This window comes from Diadema setosum, chromosome 9, assembly GCF_964275005.1.
Source record: "Diadema setosum chromosome 9, eeDiaSeto1, whole genome shotgun sequence".
NCBI lineage: Eukaryota > Metazoa > Echinodermata > Echinoidea > Diadematoida > Diadematidae > Diadema > Diadema setosum.
The window spans coordinates 14,144,155-14,164,483 of record NC_092693.1 but is presented as its reverse complement, the minus strand read 5'-3'; the positions used below and the strand labels follow the sequence as shown (position 1 = coordinate 14,164,483).

The 20,329-nt window shown below is 39.4% G+C and overlaps 1 protein-coding gene across 1 annotated transcript in view; it reads left to right on the top strand.

Annotated features, from left to right (window-relative positions):
* LOC140232554 (carbonic anhydrase-related protein-like) overlaps positions 1-20,329 on the top strand; it is a 69,585-nt gene that overhangs the window by 32,368 nt on the left and 16,888 nt on the right. Inside the window, exons 5-6 of the mRNA XM_072312650.1 lie at positions 9,461-9,556; positions 15,546-15,608. Coding sequence (XP_072168751.1) covers positions 9,461-9,556; positions 15,546-15,608 — 159 coding nt within the window. The remainder of the gene's footprint in view (positions 1-9,460; positions 9,557-15,545; positions 15,609-20,329) is intronic.

The window sequence follows — 20,329 nt, the reverse complement described above, 5'->3', positions numbered from 1 at the left end:
TTTATATAAAAATGTATAAATCAATTCATTACAAGACAATTCAAATTTCATTATGACAACATAAATTCCACAATGTCAATATTACGAATAAAAAAGAAAGAATTTTGTGTATAAAAGGAGGGAAAAAGAAAAGCTAAAGAGAAAAGAACAAACACGTCATCAAAACAGAAAAAAAAAAACCAAAGGCACCCCCACCCAACCCCATATCCGGTGAACCCGCTCACATTCTCACTTCCTCAAATGCTTAAATCACAAAGTTACAGTGCTGGTACTGCCAAGGAAACATTAATTATGGGTGTGTAGGAAGGTAGAAAAGCATACAAACAACAACAATAAAAAAACCCAAACAATTACATCCTACAGCCTGGCAAACAAAATGGTCGGAAAAGTTCGATAAAAACAGAGTACTACACTTTAATTTTATAAATACTATATAAGCTCTTCTCATTTCACTAAATGTAGCCCGGCCGTCACATGGTAAAAGGGTGTATCTTAAAAATTGTGACTTTTTGTGAAAACTTCAATAATTATTCAATTCTGGGCGCTCTTTCCATTGGTGACATCGGCTTGTCTAAAAAAAAAAAAAAAAAAAAAAACACCGCTTCGTTTTTTAGATATTTCTGACCCCTTTTTAGGTTTTGTTTGATATTACGGTAAAACGGTCTATCTTAAGATAAAGATAAATGATCGCTTTTATCGGTGATGTTTTACATGGCAAAACGGACTATCCTCGAGTTAGATCGTATACTAAAGAAGTCTTCCCATCGCACATCGAGGGTTTTTACGATAAAGTCGGCTAACTTCAAGTTAGACCCCTTTATACCGTAAAATATGCTATTGCACATGATATATGCACCGGTACCGTCTAACTCGTAGTTAGCCGATTTCAACACATTTGTAACCACGTGACCTACCACAGCCGCGAGCGGCCGATATGCCCTATTTTACAAGTTTTAATCGCTAATTGCTTTTCCTAATCTGTATAACCTATTTAATCATCATTAGAATTTCGTTTGTTGAAGGAAGCACTCCTTTAAAGCTAATTGATCTGGAAGTATGATTAAAATATATTTTATAATGAAAATAATGGAATTGCACATTTTAATTCTATGATAATTAAAACACGCACACACACACGCACACACGCACACCCCCCCCCCCACACACACACTCCCCCCCACACACACACACTCATAAGAACCGGAAGGAGAGAATAACACCAACACCACTACCATCACCACCACCAACAACAATAACAACAGCACCAAAACAAAAGACAGACTCGACACGAGGAGGTGCTGCCGGTCAGGATGAGGTTGAGTTTAGAATCAAGAGGTAGGAAGATGCCCCTCTTCTCAAACATGATAACAAAATTAGCCCGCACACTACCGCATCCCAAGTGCTTTGGAGCAAATCTCAACAATCAGCCCCCGCCGGATACCGCTACTCCGTAATTGGGCGACAATTAATTGAAGAGTGGGGAAAATTGTACGTGCGCCCGCTATGTTCGTCCAAGACACTTCTCATTTTATATTCTTCCTTTTTTTTTCTTGCCTCTTTCCTTGTTGTTTATTGAGAGCTGTGTCAATTTAATCAAACTTGTGGCGCTATTAATTACGTATTAAAAATATCGCCGAAGATTGGAGGGCAAACACGGCGGAAGGGGAAAATATTATGATGAAGTGTCTTTGATGGTGATCTATAATCACAATAAAGTAATTAAATTTTCATCCCTGCTTCCTTGCCCGAAGTACCTCTTGAAGTACCTGCTAGGAAAGAGAGAAAGAGAAAAAAATGAATGAAACATCAAACAGGGACGTCTCCAAACAATATCGCGTGCAATGTTAAGCTTTGATCTTTTTGCAGCGAGGGGTACATAAAGATATCAAAAAGAAGATGTATTAAATCATCGGGAATAAAGAAAAGACTGGTAATTTATTGTGAGGGTCTGGGACGGTCTACACCCTTATATGAGAATGAAAGACCCCAAACACTTGAGGGGGCATTCATAAAAATATTGCTACCTTCTGGAGAAAGTAATTGAGTCCGGTGTGCAAGCTTTTTACCAATGGTAGCGACACCGTATGAAAGCGAGTATCTAACAATAAAAGAGTATTTATTTCTTTTTGCATGATAAAGCAGGCTGATGTAGATTTTTTTTTTTTATACTGGAATGCTATACATACCTCTTCTCATACATGATAACATGTCATGCTCAGTAATATACATATTAGAAAGATGAGTTTGTTTTACTTTGTATAATACATCGTATTTTTGTTTTTCTCTTCATTGTATCTTAAATGAATTTCCGCAAATTGCATTCATGAAACATATCTACAGATAAAACAATAGCATCAAAATGTGAAAATCCCATGTATACAGAATTAACTTTGCACATTAGATAATAAAAGTTACAGAATACACTCAAATAAATCGGTCTATATATAGAGTATGTCATATTCATATAATACTATTTGGAATCCAAATAATGTAGGGGAGAGAACCTACAGAAAAGCGATGGGGTGTAGGTCCCCAGAAAATGGAACTGTAACAGTAAGTTTTACGAATCTAAAGTTTTCTAAACCTCAGACGGACACAAAAGTATATCAAGCGATGAAAACACGTGTACAGAATCAGTCAGTCATCATCATCATTCTAAACCCACCTGTGAAAAAAAAAGAGAGAATACATTAGCGGGCTTTAGATCTGCGACGCGATCGCTAAAACGCCGCAGCCTCCTGGATTGAACGACAGAAACGACTTTCTCGCGCATGTGTAGAACACCGTTTTTGCCTAATTAGCGTCGTCTTAGCGTTCGCGTCGCAGATCTAAAGCTCGCTGTTACTGATAGGGAGAGCTGTGGCATGGATATGGGGATATGCTCAGAAGTGCGCGCAACAAGGTATGCTTTGACCGCTTTGTCCAGGAGAATAGAAGCATTCTCAGATGGGCTCAGTATAGGCTTCTCGGAAAAAAAGGAGCCTCTATATTCATTTCTGCTCAGTGTATCTTCCACATCATATTCAATTCTCTTTTCAGAACACCTAAACAGACAAAATGAATGATCAAGGTTTCATCAAAATCATACCTTTAAAAAAAGGAAGAAAGTTCAGGGGGTTTAATTTAGTCATGTTTCCAGGAAATATTGCTAAAAGCAACAACCACATAAAGCCAATTTAGCTGCAGTGATAAGGTGTATGGTTTCACATGTCCTCGCATCGTGTCTCATTCACCTACACACTAATTGAAAGATTTAAAAAAAAAAAACTTGTTTTTTTTTGACGAAATTGACAAGAAACACTTTAGACCCTGCACGGCAAATTCAGTTGTATTGCAATAACCTATGGTGATAGTTCTACATGTAAATGCAAACTGCAAAACAATCTGACTGAATTTGCATTATGCTATGTGATTGCGACTAATATCGATTTGTGTGTGTGTGTGTGGGGGGGGGGGGGTTCAGTTAAAAAAAAAAAACCGCGTACAAATTCAGAATTCAGTAATGTTCAAATTTGTGGTGCGATTCTAGTGACAGTTCTGCCATTCTGCTTGATAGTAACATATATATGCGCTCAGTACTAAACTATGGTTGTGTATGGCGTACAGACACGACTACATCTGCAGATCGCGAGTGGAATGCGGAGAAGTGCTAGTACATGTATTTGCCTTAGTATGCTTAACGGGGAGAGAATGGCGTGTGGGCGGGGGGGGGGGGCGATGGCAGGGTGATAAACATGCCGATAAAAGGCAATTCAGCCCTTCTCTCGTTGTTCCCCAAAGCCACGTTACTGCTATCTTTCTTTTAATCATCATATCTTAGTTGAATTAGCAGTTTGTGTTTTATTTGTTTGTTTGTTTGTTGTTTTTTGTTCTTTCTGAGTACTACATCTTTTGATATTATGACTTGATCCTTTGATATTTTGCCCATAATGAACATCACTAAACCGTTTACATTCTTTCCAATTTTTGTCACATCCTTTGGGAATTTGTTCACCATGCGACAGTAGGGGATGCCATTGAGGTAAACCGCCTCACTGAATGATTGACAGATGCGAGTTGGGCTAAAGGACCAGTTTAGTAGCAATTAAAAAAGATAGGCTCTCTGCATAATATTATGTGAGTCTGAAATGACCCTCCGAAATTTGTCCGAGGTTGTCGTAAGATTTGTCTGATACTGATATAGCAACAATATAGCTTCAGACATCAGCATTCCATGAAAAAAAAAAACCACCATATTGAAAAGATCTTACGTCAGGTGGCTATGTGATCACGACTGATCAGGTAAAAAGAAAATTCCAGAACTTGTTGCAATCATCAACACAAAGGATTACCTCTCAGAAGTTTAAGTATGATATCACCTTTAATCATCACCGTCGTCACTGCTGTGCTGGATGACGACTACCCCATTTCATAATCTTACCATGAAGATATTAGGTTTAGTGGAGAGACGCCTCGTCATAACAAATGTGTTGACCTATAGTGAAGAATATCCCGTGATTCTTTTCTTGCTTTTTTTTTTTAATTAGGAGGGAATAGCACGATATGAAGTGCAGAAATAGTGCAGCTAACGTGGTCACAAGTACGATATCAACGTTGTAGCCTGTTGGAAAATAAGACTTAACTTAACCCGAACAAAAGACGGGAGAGTGTGCCTACATGAGACAAAGCCCATCACTGACTCATGTTATTCATGGGTTTGGGGTAAGAAAAAAAAGTGAACATATCAAGCCAGACGCTGGGATGATAAGGTTAAGGAATTATCGGGCATTGTTCAACATTTTACATGCTCTCGCTTAAAACACCCCCTCCTTCTCCCTCCCCCTCGCAGCAGAACTGTTAGATCATTCCACTTTGCAGTCCTGATCGGGGCTCCCCATCAATTTGTGATGAGGGAACTTCGCGAGTGTCGGTGACAGTTCGTTTTTCTTTCCCTTTTCCGTATGCTGTCAATTTCTGTTTGTATTTGTAGGCATTTCTCTCCCTCTTTTTTCTCTCCCTCCGTCTCCTCCCTTCTCTTCCTCTTCGGTTTTATACGAAATTATGTGAGTAAGACAGTTTGGGAGGTTTATTCTGGCGATCAGGATTCGTGTTTGATGATCGTATGTTTCCCTCAAACAAGAGACGCCACTCCGCACTGAATACCGATTTATCAGCTCAGCATTTTTTTTCAAAGCTGCTATGTAATATCTCCAGGCTATGTGTATCTGCGCACGGCGGTCGGAAAAGGAGCGTTCTGGCCACCGATCCACGACAATGGTACACACACGTCGTTGGAGACCGAGCGATAATTGGCAAAGTACACAGTGCCCGGCAAACAAAACGTTTGGGAACGATAACTGGTAAATAGTGGTGTTCGTTTTTTCTTTTATTTTTTCTCTCCGTGAACTGCTCATTAAGCAATAACCTTTTTTTCCCACCTGTCACGTGACCGCACAGAATGCAAAACACGTTTTGCCCCCTGGTGTCCGCTAGTGGAAGAGTTGGGCGCCATTGACAGTCGTCTGGTTGCACCGTGTCTCCGTGGTCGAAAACACGAGATACGATCAGCAGATAAAGCAACGATGGAAGAAAGAGATGTTCGGGTTAGAAGAAAAGAATACAATTCGAATGGAGGAACAGTTTTAATAAAGCAGAAAAAGAGCGAAAACGTTCAACTTAGATCAATTTATTGACACAATATATTGATTATGATGATAGTATACGATAAACCGTCGGCCGCAGCTCTTCTACCCAAGGCTGCACTACATGTTTGAAATGCGTCGACAACATAAGCCAACGTCACATTTAAGATTGAGAATCCTGGAATTGACAGAGAGACGGCTCATTACAAAACAACCGTAAAGTGCACAAGTTATCATGTGTAGATATGATATTGTTGTATTTGTACATGACTGTTTTATTTTGAGGGAAATAAATACATAACAACTTACCAGCCAGAAAAGCTTATTTTCCGGAATCTCACTGCTCTGGAATGTGGACTTGAAATGTATTGATACGTTGATATGGGTTTATTTGTGTACTATGATGTTTGGATGAACAAGAAATCATTAAACAGTGCTGGTGTGAACCATGTTACATTGTATGTTGCTCTACATTATACAAGGATGTTCCCTAGCACCCCTCTAGTGTCACCGTAATAATCACGCCCCATCGACGCTCCATTGCACCATAACATACTTCAATAGAAGCGAGAGCACTGGAACTTGGGCTAAAACGCTGTTGAATGAATTTCATCTGAGTTAAAACTTTTGTATTCTGTATTACCAGGTTACTGTTCTGACTCTTATCTGACTACTAAAAAACAAACAAACTAAAAATAAACTCACTGATCTGATGTTTTACTGGTGATGAATAAGGTAATTTAAAATCAGCTAAAAGTACATAACCTAACACAGGCCTATGTTGGACATTGTGTTGGAACTGTTCTCAAAATTCAAAACATCAAATGCATTGTACTGTCACTGACATCCTATAACCGGTTGATACACAGCATTCAAAGGACGCATCAAAATGTCGTTTCACTCACAGCTGAACGAAAATGTAATTACAACTTTTAAGCCTCTTTAGGGTAATAACTTACACTGCGATATATTGCTCATGGCGCAAGACAATCAACTCGATATATTTCTAAGATCCCTCGTGCTTGCTCTTTGGATCCTCGTTTAGCGCTTTTGATGACGTCAGTCCATCTCCTTTCGTCTTGCACGTTCCGTCTTCTTACTGCTCGTCCGTATATGCAGTAAATTATGAAATGATTTGTGGAAATTAGAAGGACCGCGAAATGGGCGGGCAGTACTATTCTGGTGAATCCAGGCATAGCGCAGGAATTAATTACGATGGATTCAAGTAATTACTGAGAAAGGAAATGGCTGCATGCTGACGTCGTATTGCTGTCATGTGCTTGACTATAATGTATAGTAAATTGCGATGGACGGTACTTTTTATAGCACTACGTTTCTGCCTCCTTCTCCAATGCAGACTATTATACCCTATACCATTGGATGGACGATCGTTTGATTTTAAAGTAAGTTGTTTCCAGGATTTGACTGTTCTGCCATGCGCTGGTTTTTAGGGGACCCGATTTACTACACCTATAAACTTTGCGGGCCTGTCAAAATGCCCATGTTCATGTTCCCTGCCGGTTTGCATGTTACCGGACACAGTGGATTTTGAAACAGAAGAGAATCGACTATAACCAATGTATTATGCAATTAAAAACAAGCAAAACAACATAAGACAGCCCCCCCCCCCCGCCAAAAAAAAAAAAAAATCCACCCATACACGCAAAAAATGCACTTACACACACGCACACTGCGAAATAAACACAATATCATCACTTCACCATTTACCCACTTTGCATTTTAATTTAAAGCGTTTAAAGAATTCACAAAGAAAAGAGTAGCCACACGAACTCTCCATTTGCCACTATACTCCATATATACATGATAACAGAGATTTAAAGAGATTATAAAAGAGAGATATAAATACCCCCCCAAACCCCAACAACAACACATATCTATACTGAAAAAAAAACCCGCGCGCGTCATAAACTGAAAACTAACCATGTATACATTATATACGCAGATTTTGCTTCTGTGGCATTTTCTGTAACATCTGATGGTATTGAAAAAAGGCATTTCTACCTTCCATTTATATCGATATACCTAACGAGGACAAAACGGGATGGTGTACCCGTATACAGTGTATTTTCACAACATTCCTCACGTATATGTACAACTGTATGACTCTTGACATACGCTCACACATAAACAGCTTAGTCGGACCACGAATTCAGTCTGACATAATATTAACAAATGTCAATTATTTAATGCAGTGTCAGAGATGAACAAATTCATCAAATTCAATTACAACTTCGTCCCGATAAGCTATTTTGTTCTCCTTTTTCTTGGCGAGCTATATACACGGCGGGGGAGATTGAAATACAGAAAATGTGCGATGACAATGCATACAATGGGCAAGTAATTTGTAATTTCCTCTTTTAATTGTCTGACTGCAGACCGGGTCATTGACAGTGTCACGCTTCGTCAGCCCTGATCTCCCGCGCGATGTCAGCACGGATTGGCGAGCGAGCGAATCGCAGGAAGTGGAACAAGAAGCGGGGACGAATAGTAATATCATCTGGATAAAAAAAAAAAAAAAAAATCATCATATTCTCATCTGTGTTTTATGCAAGAGAGATTGCATATGGAGCAAACAGGGAAAGAAAAATCCGGAAAAGCCCACAATAGAAGGACAGTTCAAAAGCAATTATTGCGATATTTTAATTTTTCTTTGTTATGAATGATCATCACCCGTTTTCGTCAGCAACGTCCTCCAAAGTTATGGAGAGTGCGATCTCACTTTCTTGGTTCCAGAGAGATTCAAACAATTACGAAAAGCGTCGCACTACCAACCAGCTAAAAGAAAGAGAGAAAAACAGAATAGTCCTCAGAACACAAACAACAGATATTGTCTGCGAGATTTCGTCGTGAGCTTCACGCCCATTGTTGGAAACTAGACCAACAAGCTCCGACGCACCGATCCAAATTCATATTGATCCGGGTGATTTGGATTCATTATGTTTACAAGGTTGTTTCTTTTTGTTGTTGATCGGTGAGTGCTGAATCTATTACTCGGGGATCGAGCGCTGCAATTTTATTGTTTTATTTATTTCCCTTTTTTCTGTGCGTGTGTTCGTGTGGCAGAGACTGATCGGGCAGATTTGAACAAACTTAGTACATTGTAATATGATGACGATCTGTTTGAAGTGAAAGAGAAAATTGCTCGATCGATGCGCTGGCATTTTTGTTTCTAATTTTGCTGGGGGAATTCTGTTTGATTAAATGAAACAGATCTAGCCTCCGGAAAGGGGAGGGGGAGGGGGAGGGCATAACGCGAAAAAAGGGGAAAAATCTATACATCGCGGCAAACACGAAAATCGTTATTAATTTCATTTGATATCTCAAGACCTGAGCGAGCGATGCAATAATAGCTGTGCTAGTCCTGCCATCGATGTTTTGTAAACGATTTGTCCAACTCACTGAATCTCCGAAAAACTCATTAAAAACTCCGAATCATTGTTTTCATTTACTAGTATCATAAAAACCATTTTGTGCTGCGTGATGACAGGAAGTTCGTCCAAAATGGAAGAAATAAAATCAACATTACCTTCTATGAAATATGCCCCGTTGCATAACATTCATAAACAATCTTTATATTTGTGTCTGACTCGGCGTATCTATTCATACGTCACTTTGTTTTATTATTTTTCAATATTTTCATTATTAACTACGTCTTGTCTGCCATCTCCACTATAAGCAGAATAAAAACAAACAATTCTTGCTATTTTGTTTTTTGTTTTGTTTTCTGGTCTTTAGCAATTATCAACAAACAATGAAATTGAAATAATTGCCCGGTTTTTTTTTTTTCTCTCTTTTTTTTTTCTCCATTCACATTGCAGCTACATCTCATTCACTGGAATTGTACACTGTATGGCAGCCTAGAGGAAGCAATGGGGAAACCAAACGGAATTGCCATCATTGGACTCTTCATCCAAGTACGTAAAAAAACCCGAATACATTTTCATGTATTCCATTCTACAAGGGGGATCACATTTTGTCTTAAGCTTTTGGCTTTCTTTGTGAACTCCCCGGCACATTTGACACTGTATATTTTTGTTTTTATGATTATCAGTAAAGTGAATTGAACTGAATTGAATTGAATTTGATTTAATTGAAAACCATGGTAAAACGATAAGACGCCCGCAAACAGGCTTGCGCACATACACATTCACCCAGAGCACACACACAATTTTCTCTCTCATACTGGAAGTAAGTGTATCGTTGACTTCTATGATTGTATTGTATTTCGGTAAAGTACTTAAAAAGATTATCGTAATCATTATACTGTGAATTTACTATGTAAATTTTTGTTCAAATTAAGCAAAATGATACTGAAGCATTATCAAAGACCCTGTTACTGCTAAACAAACGTATTCTAATCCTCGAATTATAACGTTATTCAGTCAAGTTGGGTCACCATTCAACGTACCATTCATTACGCTAAGTATACTTGCCAGTTTATGTAAGAGATGAACAAAGCGGGCACATTTTTCCACTACATGCTTAGATATTAATATGGTGGAATTCCTACCAAAATCAACAGTAGAAAAAAAATGAAGTTTTGATTGATAGCTCATACGCACTGTATACATTGACAATATTATTGCAGAGTACACTGCCTTTTTTATTGCTGTAGCATTGAAAAATACCCACCATGCACATTTATGAAGAGATACATGTGTCGAGTATTAAAAACACAGATTCAATTTAACAAAACCGTGGCTTAGCGGCATGACACAATCCCCCTCCTCGGCTTACCATGCGTTGATACATAATATGACCCACTTGATACGAGACTTAAAGGGGATGTAACTGATTAGTGGGAATCAGTGGGAACGATGGGGATGATTGTTCCAATTCTTGTGGGATTCATTTAAGAGTACATTATATATCTATTGTTGTGTGGAAAATTATTTGCTTCAGAATGGTCTCATATTCAAGTAATGTGCAGTTTAATGTTTCCAGGCTAGCATGCCTGTACAGTGACGGGGCTTTAAACTGCAGATTACTTAAGATTACTTACTTATGATTAAGACGAAATTTCGTGTATGTAAAAGTCTGGAGGTTACTGTCTTTACTTCCTTCTGTTTCACTTAAAAACAGAACAAGAACAATTCAAGAACATAACATCAGTTCTCTTGACAATGTTGAATGTACCTTTTCGGCAGTGATTACGTGTGCGGCAAGTCTGAATTATAGTCCACATGTTTGCGCGCCGGGCAAGATTCGAACCCGTGTCCTCCAATGTTAGAATTGACAATATAATTTATCGAGATTGAATCGTTCTTATTGAATCGAGATTGAATCGTTCTTATCTACAATCACGAATATATTGTTCATAGCATAAGGTCCTTAAAATGTTGATATATCATCGTCCCTTTTGCTATCTTTTCATCTCTTTCCCCTCCCCCATTACGATTACCTGCATAGCGACAAGAAAAAAAAAAATGCTCGTTGGGCGACTGATCAGTCATATTTGGCTGTATCGAACACAACCAAAAACCACTCATCAATATAGTTCTCTGACCCTATGTGACTCGATGTGACTCTGTGGTCAGCTCTGATTTTTTAAGCTCGCCATCATCCTCGCTGCTAGGGTCATTTTCTGAAATGAAAATTGAGAGGGAAGAAAAATAAATCTGAAATAAAGATGTGTTTCCCCCCGTTTCAGAAGACAATTTGCCTTCCTAACCACGTATTTTTTTTCTTACTTATTGAGTTTTATTCATTGTGATGTATTCATTGTGATCTAAAATTGGGATAATGCGCGATATTGCGACCTGCAAGTAAGATGAGTAAAATGCTTCGTTCCCCACCCCACCCCGATCTCTCTTAAATGACTCAGACGATATGCTTGCCCCCTGCCTCAAACGCCAAATATTCAATTTAGCTCGCCTCCTCGCCTCCGTTATTGAGCTCAGTAGAGAAAGACGCTATTCAAATCCTGCGCCCGTAGCTATGAGAACGAGCGAAGCCATAACATTAAGCCCTAATTTCACCGTCCTATAATATTGGCTCGGAGCGCGGCTTAAGATTTCTTCATTCTGGATGGAAATCAAACGTAATCTGCTTTAGTCGGGGATTGTAAATGAAGCCGCTTTAGACGGTATCATCGTTAAACATCTAAGCACCTTCAATTTTCTCCCCATTCAGCTTGAAGAATAAATATGAATTATGACATTTTGAGCGTCGATATGCCGTAATTTTTCTATCGTTTCGCATACAATGCCTTAAACTGTAATAATGACCGATTAGGATGTTTTCCGCGAAAGAGAGAGGGGGACTCAAATGGGGTAAAGGATGTTCGGTAGTTGGAGACCGACGGAGACGTTAACTTTGTTAACTTAACATGCAAAATCATTCTATGAAACACGCGTCTCCGCGTACAGAAATGAATAACAGCAAATCAAGCCGTTTTGTGTGATACTTTTTCCTCTTTTGAACTTTATTGGTGCTTACGTAGTAAGGACGCTTCCGTTTTAGCAAGCGTTTAGTGAGCGGTAAACTAAAACTTTGATATGTTAACGTTCTGTTCAATTTCTCACGTAATTATACTCATGCTTTTTTTCGGCCTGTCATTAATTCACTCGAAGTTACGCGCCGGCATTGAACTAGCAGGCACAGAAAATTATGTTACGTCATAAGCATGGTAAGAAAACCTCAGTGACACCGTGCAATATAATGTGAAATTCAATAGTGTGATAGAAAAAAAAAATCGTTGTATCTCCTTTTTTGTATCCTCCGTTTTTGTATCCTTTATCCATTTTTTTTTTGTGTAAGATATCAACCGATATGAACGCTTGCTTCTACATGCAGAATAATTTGCCGCCTTTACAACACAAAGTTTGCTGTTGACAGAGTAGAAGCTGCTATTTTTTTCACGATACTAGTTGATGGAAATGCGTCCTGAAAGAATTTATTTGAATTCAGGCAAAGAAAAGACGAAAAAGAGATACTATTCGGCTGTCCATTTTTACCGTTGTCCAGAAAAGATTCCACCATTAAGACTACTGTGTTTTTGTGGGTTAAAGACAAAAGATGATTTCATTGTCATCATTATATCATCATGACGTCATCGAAAGAAAAAAAAAGAAGGAAAAAAAAAAACCCTGGGCAGATAAGCAATAAGATCAACTATCCGGAAGGTTTGTGGTGACAGGGTAACGATGTCCTCATCAAGCGCGAACAAGATTAGACGGAAGAACCGGGGCGGATGAAATGAAGGGGTGAAGAGGGAGTGAAAGCGAGAAATGACAATCTCCTATTGTGTTTAACCCCTCGCCAATATGACCGGCACCTTTATCATTTTTCTTTCGACAACCAGTGTTATGCTCCCCCTCTCGGTCTCCTCTGGTTCATCAACTCTTCCACTATCGCTTCCCTTTTCCCCATTACCCCCGCTCGCCTCTGAGCTCCTTTCCTCTTCATTTTGACTCGGTTTCCCTCCCCCCGTCGACCCATCCTCACACCCATCGGTGCCTTTCATCTTCCCGACCGGCTAAGAGCCCGCCGATGACCCACCATGTTTTCATCTCATCCGATCGCTGAACATCCCGCGGCGCTGTCCGACAGTTTATGACGCCGATACGGAGCCAATCAACGCGTTACTCAGAATAAGTCGTCTTTTTCTTCAAAGTTTAAGAAGAAGAAGAAGAAGAAGAAGAAGAAGGGAAAAAAAAACAAAACATCAGAGAAGAATACCAAGGGTTGAGGTTAAGGACTGCGGGCGGAGGAGTAAGTTATAAAGGAGTCCTTACCAATCTAACACATGAAATTGCTTTATATTCAGAATTAATTATTACGACTCGACTGATGGACATGCGGAGTTCAAAGGCGTGACATTTTTATCGCCGACAAGTGGTGTGCCGGACATGATTATATAAGAGAAGGAGGATGAGTCTGTGCGCGGGTTCTTTGCTTGCTAACAATGTCAGATATAATGAGGAAGAGACGAGAATTGGGCTGGATGTGATTAAAGTGACAGTGGACGGTTAACCTGCTTAATGAATAAGTGGTAACCTCCCAAATGAGCCGTCCCAGACAGACGCGGATTGGTAGAACGTCCTATAAGACGCTCCGTACTCCCTTAGATTGATGATACTCGTCTGAGCTTGGAGCGATCTCTGAACACAGGTTCGATGTAACAAAGGGATGGCTGGGTCACACAATACATCCCCGCTTATACCACGCGTTAACATAATTGACCCACTTAATACAAGAAGGATTGTGTTTCCGAACTGATTTTTTTTTTCTTTTTAACGGACCAAAGAGTTCCAGAATGGCCAACGAATTGGAAAATTTGAAGATACGTTCGCATCCTTTGCTAGTATTAGAATAATTCGCAGCATGTTTGACGTTCTTTGTATTCATCACCTATTCGTAGGGATCTGCAGAGATACGAATTCTTATGAATAGCTACATGTAATATAACGTCAAACATGTCTAGAACAATTATAGTATTAGCAACGGATGCGAACGTTATCTTCAAATTTTCGAATTCGTTGGGCATTCGTTGGGCTTTCGACCTAGTGTGACGGGGCCTGAATACCGTGTATATCATGGTCTGGATTTTTATATCCTACTGCATTCTTTTGCACCTATAACAGAAAGATCTTAATAAACATAATATGCAACTACCACGGAAAAGCCTGAATGGACTTCGTCAAGTGTGACTACAGATTTAGGAAGAGATCGGTGAAGGGCGTTTTCAATTCAGAGTCTGTGGCAAGTGTTTGTTGTTGTTGTTGTTTTGTGGTTTGTTTGTTTGTTTTTTTGCTCTAAACTAACAGTACTGGGAAGTGCAAGGAGAACGACAAAATCAAAAGAAAATTTGATGCTACAAACAAATATCAACCAATCGCTGCAAGAATTTCCGAGGATCTATTACATGACATCCTCATTCATCGTTCAAGCGGTACGGATGATATGCGCGCGACCATGATAAACAAAACGTACTCATTCTCTTGAGTTAATATAAATCTCTTCCATCCATTGTGATTGGTATTATGTTTATCATTAATATAAAAAAAGTCACAATAAGAGAGGTATTCTAATTAACCACCACCCCCCCCCAAAAAAAAAGAAAGAAAGTATAGCCCCCATTGTTGTGAAAGCGCTTACTGCATGAGATAACCAAGGAGGTTCAAGAGAATGGAGTCACAACTGTCTCATTTCCTTTGCTAGATGTTCGATGCCGCCACTCAAATATTTGAAGAATGTGCCAAACAGGATCTGCCACGCAGATAGGAAGACAATAGACTCGTGTCTCATTGCATAATCACCAGCCACTTTCTAAGAAGATATTTCTTTGTGATGGTAATTACTTTTCGCTATCCCGTCGTATAAAAGGTAGGTTGTACTGACACGAGGACGCGCGAATAGAAATTGGGTAAAAAATACTGAAATAAAGAGGAAAATTACTCGACTGAGCATACCCGGGCACTAATCTGACATGTCTATCAATAAAGAATTATACTTGAAGATTATTCCATATTAGTTTCATTTGTGGAAATTAAGGGGAAAAGTGATAAAACCAGCTTTCAAGGATGTTACAGTTTTAAACATTTTCACATGTTACAGCTCTGATTTACACTTTTGCACAACTTTCTGGACGGGATTGACTTTTGTTTTACATGCTTTATCATTAAGTGAAATTTCATTTCATTTAATAAATAAATAAGTGAAATATGGCCAACATTATAATAACATTCAAAATGAATCTTCAGATTGCTCAGCAAGACGGCGGCGTCGAACATCGATCATCAAAGGCACAAGTGCACCTGTGGAATTCTTTTGTGCATCAGACAACTGTTTGAGTAATTACAGCCAGTTGGACTCCAACTCTTAAACCTCCTTGAGATAACATACACTTTTGGCGGAAAGTCATGTTAACACTCATTTATTTCTCTCTCGGATTTCTTACAGGTTGGACGCGAGCACACAGGTCTTCGCACCTTCACCGACTACCTAGAGGCCGTGCAGTACAAGGTGAAAATGAAAGAGAGTTAATACATTCGGGACAGGGGCTGGAAGGGGATGGGCATGATATAGCAATTTACATAGGGATGGGATAAAAGCGATGATAGTTATCACCATGATACGCAAATAAGTCAAGTCCTGCTTTCTCGAATGTTTGCAATTTTGTTCACAAGAGGAGAGAAAAGGTAAAAGTTAAGACGGCAATCATTAATCGCACTTTGGCCAAGCAACAAAAGACGCGCAAAGTAAACATTAGAATAAGGAGAGATAACAAGACCTTACAGCATCTTTATATCTATTTCAATCCCTGCGTGCTTTAACTTTCACCCTCCCCTCCCCCTCCCCTACCACGCCCCTCTCACCCATCCCGCTCTCTTTCTCAGTCTGTCTCTACGTGTGTTAAGCAATATTCAAATTTTGACAATTGCCATCTCGACTTGATTTCAAAAACGACAAGAACATTATTACAAGTTACGATTTTTTTGCATTTATTTCATTTCATATCGAGAGAATCATTAGTTTCACAATTTTTTTTTTCCTGCAGTTTGCGCCAGCTCAACGTTGACTGTTATCGACATTTTATATGTGTGTGGTGTGCACATAGGATTACATGTCGAATATGCTATTACTTGAGGCGAAGATACAGATAATTACAGTATTATCTTACTCTTTGATTATCGTGGTGAAGAAACGAAAGTCATTAAAGAGTGCAATCTATTATGGTTGAGTTCCAGCAATGTAGTAATTGAGTGAGTTCACCTTTATGAGATGCCGGTCACTAATATGAGTTCCACTCTCACATCACTAACGTCTTTGCTACCAACATGAAAACAGAAGTGAAAATAGTACAATATTCTTCTTCTTTTTTATTTGACTTTAATTTTTGTCTCGCTTTTTAGTCCCATCAAATGTTGATTGGAAGCAACTCTCGAAATTCAATTAAATCTTCAATAGAAAACACCTGTCTTTAAGCGTCTTTGTTTGTAGGGTATCTGATGATGAATATCTTTTTATTTCTTCTCCTGCGTTTTTCATTATTCACATCCCGCACTTCTATCGATGACTGTCAGACATATGGAGTCTGAATCTCTCGAGATGAAAACTCTGCAGCTTCCAAACAATGGGTCGGTCTTGTATTTCTGCTGCTCCGTCCGCGCTTAATTAAATCTCATGGGTATGTTTAACAGGACTGGTTACATTGGGGGGCTATTGTAGCGAGGGCTTTTATCTACCGGGTTGCGGCGGCTATTGGGGGTATAGGGGGGAGCATCACCAGCCCCGCGGCCCGAGCCGGCCCGGTGGTATCAAACTGTCAATGGGACCATATTTCTCGCCTCATCCTTAGTTCCTTCCTTGATTGTGAATTGTTTTGCTCTCTTGTATCTCCGCTTCTGAAAGATTTCTTTTTGTTTTTGTTTTCTCATAAACAATGAGCTTTTTTTCAGTCAAATTTTGTCTCCTCCGGCTCCTTCTAAAGAACGTGTGGGTTCTCCCCCGCGTACCTGCAGGCTGCCCCCAACACGGACCCGAGATGTCGTTAATCAACCCCGAGAAGTGGTAAACACTACATTCGCCAAATAATGTTTGATTCTCTTCAGCTTGACGATATGTCATTAATTCTGATTCGTGCGCATGCACAGTTGAAGTAGCCAAATCATTGCGTAAGCTGTGAACTTTTCAATTTCTTACGTTTCGACTGAAATTGATAGTTTGTCATTCAGCTTTGCAAATTTACTAGAGCAAATTGTAACCCTGGTATATTCTTGTTCGCGATACACGGATGAGGGGAAAAAAAGCATATCGGCCACACTTGAACTGGAAAGAGGGGGAAGCCATTCTCTCTCCCTCTCTCTCTCCCCCGTTCTGCTCCGACATACTGGTGGCCGTAGGCTGGCAGTATTCCTGTCCAAATATCAATATTCCTCGCTCTCAACAGCGAGAATTTAATGAAGAGATCTCTGGCGTTATTTGCGCGCTATATCATGGCTTCCAAGTTTGAAACAAAATATCGGGTACGCCTCCCGCGGGCTACGGTTATTTGCACTTCACTTCAACAGGAAACGGCGCGCCTTCTTCGCTCCTCCAGCAGGAAGAGATCCGCGCGCTTTTTCTCTCTTGCTCTCTCTCCCTCTCTGCGTCTCTCTCTATATATATATCTCTGTCTCTCACTTTCCTGTGAGAGATAGAATATATAGCAGCACAACGAAACATTATTAAAACTCTGATGCCTCCTCGGTGTTTTTCTTTTGGTTCAGAGTCGATAAACTGATTCTACAGGCGTTTGCACGCTCTGTTTATTGAATAAATAACAAGATATTAAGATGTTACAAAGAAGTCGAACAGGTTCCTGATATGGCTGGTATTTGTTGAGGAACCGCGTGTGCGAATCGTGAACTAGAAAATTGACTTTTCCCTCAACACGGTTATCCTACCTTTCCTTTTTTCCCCCTTCTCGTTCAACGCCCACGAACCGGGCAAAGATCTTTGCCATTTATAGTAAGAGCAAACATGCTAGAAGAAATATAAAAAGGAAAAAAAAAAGTTGTACGTAACAGTTGATCTTAGCTCGGCGCGTTTTCTTTCAATAAACGTTGGTTTCCGTTAGAGAGGGATCTTGGAATGGAACAGAGATTCGCAACTTAAAAAAAAAATGCTAAACCCGAAACGGTGCGCTTTATCTGGATTTCTGCTTCGACTTGAGCATTCTTGAAATCACGTGTCAATATTTATCAGCTAAAAAGAAGGAGGAAAGAAAAAAAAAATCGCCGCACATTTCAGACAAGAGCAGCGGTTGTGTCGACAACAATCCAAAGAGACTCACGCGCGCAAGAGACCGGGATGAGATGTCAAACACTGTATCTGTTCAGAAATTTTGACTCTCCGAAGTAGCCAGATTGGAAAAGGACAGACATCAGTTTTTGAATTGATTTTGATGACATGTCGAAAAAGATTTGCACTTGATTAATATCACAAAACAAAACACGCACTCGCACACAAACGTACACTTAGAGGTTAGTGATTATTCGGCCTGTGGCGAAACAAATGAAGCAAAAGACGGCGCTCCTATTAAACACTTTTCTCAATCTTCTTCCTCGTGACTCTTTTACGAAGGGACAGAAAGTAAGAGAGACTATCTGAATAAAGATTGGCATATAAATAAAACACAAACTTGCTTGCATACACACACACTTTTTTTGGTTTTCCTTGATATTTTATTGATTTCATTCAAATCATTCATAAATCAACCCATTCTGGGTGTAACATGAACATAAACGGTACCAATGCAATTCAAAACACAATCAAATCCATTTGTCAACTTATACTGCAAATTATCCCTCTTCAACATAAATAAGTCGATTATAAATCAACCCTAATGACAATTTCTTCACGAGAAAGTATTGTCATGTACCAAACCTATATTCTTTGAATATACTGAATTATGTAACTCACACTCACAAGGGCATATGCATAAAAAAAGCAACAAAAATACGTTATACAAATCTAGAATGAAATCGTTCATAAAGAAACCCAACCAACCCTTCCCCTAACAACCAAAAATCCACATCTATCCTAAATATTAAATTCTACCAATATCTTTCATACAATTATAACTATCCTTCTTCAAATCAAATCCCCATCCCCCAACCCCCGATTCACCAAAATCTAAACCACACCCACACCCACAACCACCAACCCACATACACACACACATACACACCAAACACCAACACATATACACACATACACCCCCCCCCCACACACACACACACACCCGAAACGATACCACCTTCCTTCCTGATGAAACGACTTCCAAATGTTGATACGTAAAACATAGTGGACCGTATATATACACACACTACAAACACACACACACACACACACGGACACCCCCCCCCACACACACACTCACACACACACATACACACACACACACACACATCCTGCCATACGGTCTAGTCAATACAGCCGAATGATAATCTATAATATTCATCTAGTAAAAAAAAAGAAAAAACAAAGCACTCCAAGAATAAGAAATAAACGAACAAAACGGAAGCCGTTCTTCCAATCTTTCTTCAATACCCCTGTTGTTCGCCTGTTCTTTTTATGAGTACCCATAATTCTCTAGCTCCTTTTACCATCTTCTATACATGTTACTCAATGAGTGATCTCATCACGTGACCTTTGTTGTTAATTAAAAAATACCCATAAAGATGAATATACATCATTAATGTTATTTTTCTTCAATTTCTTTTCTAACCATCAGAGTGCGACAATTGCTCAGGCCTTATTTTCTTCAAGGACTTATATGGCTAGGTTTAGGTTTGTCATAGGGTTTTAGGCTCAACTTGACTTGAGGATTAGAGTTAGGGTTATGTTTGTGGATAAAATCTATGCTTGGCTGGTAGCGTGCAGATATTTCATGGGAGCAACTGCCACAGGAGCAAATGTCATGGAACCAGCCAACAATTATGATTATGGTCTTTGGATGACTAAGCAGTTCCTCGACGTGTTAGGATGTACATCGTGAAAGAATTGCTTGTCAAATAGAAACATGCAACTTTGGTATGAAATGATACTGCGTGCCCTATCATTATTCTTAACAATTACAAGAGAACTGGACCGGATCTACCTTGTGTTTAAAAACTTGCTAATGAAATTTGCTAGGAATCAGGTAACAATAGAATTTGAAGACAGAAAACACGCACACAATCGCATCCAACACGGATAAA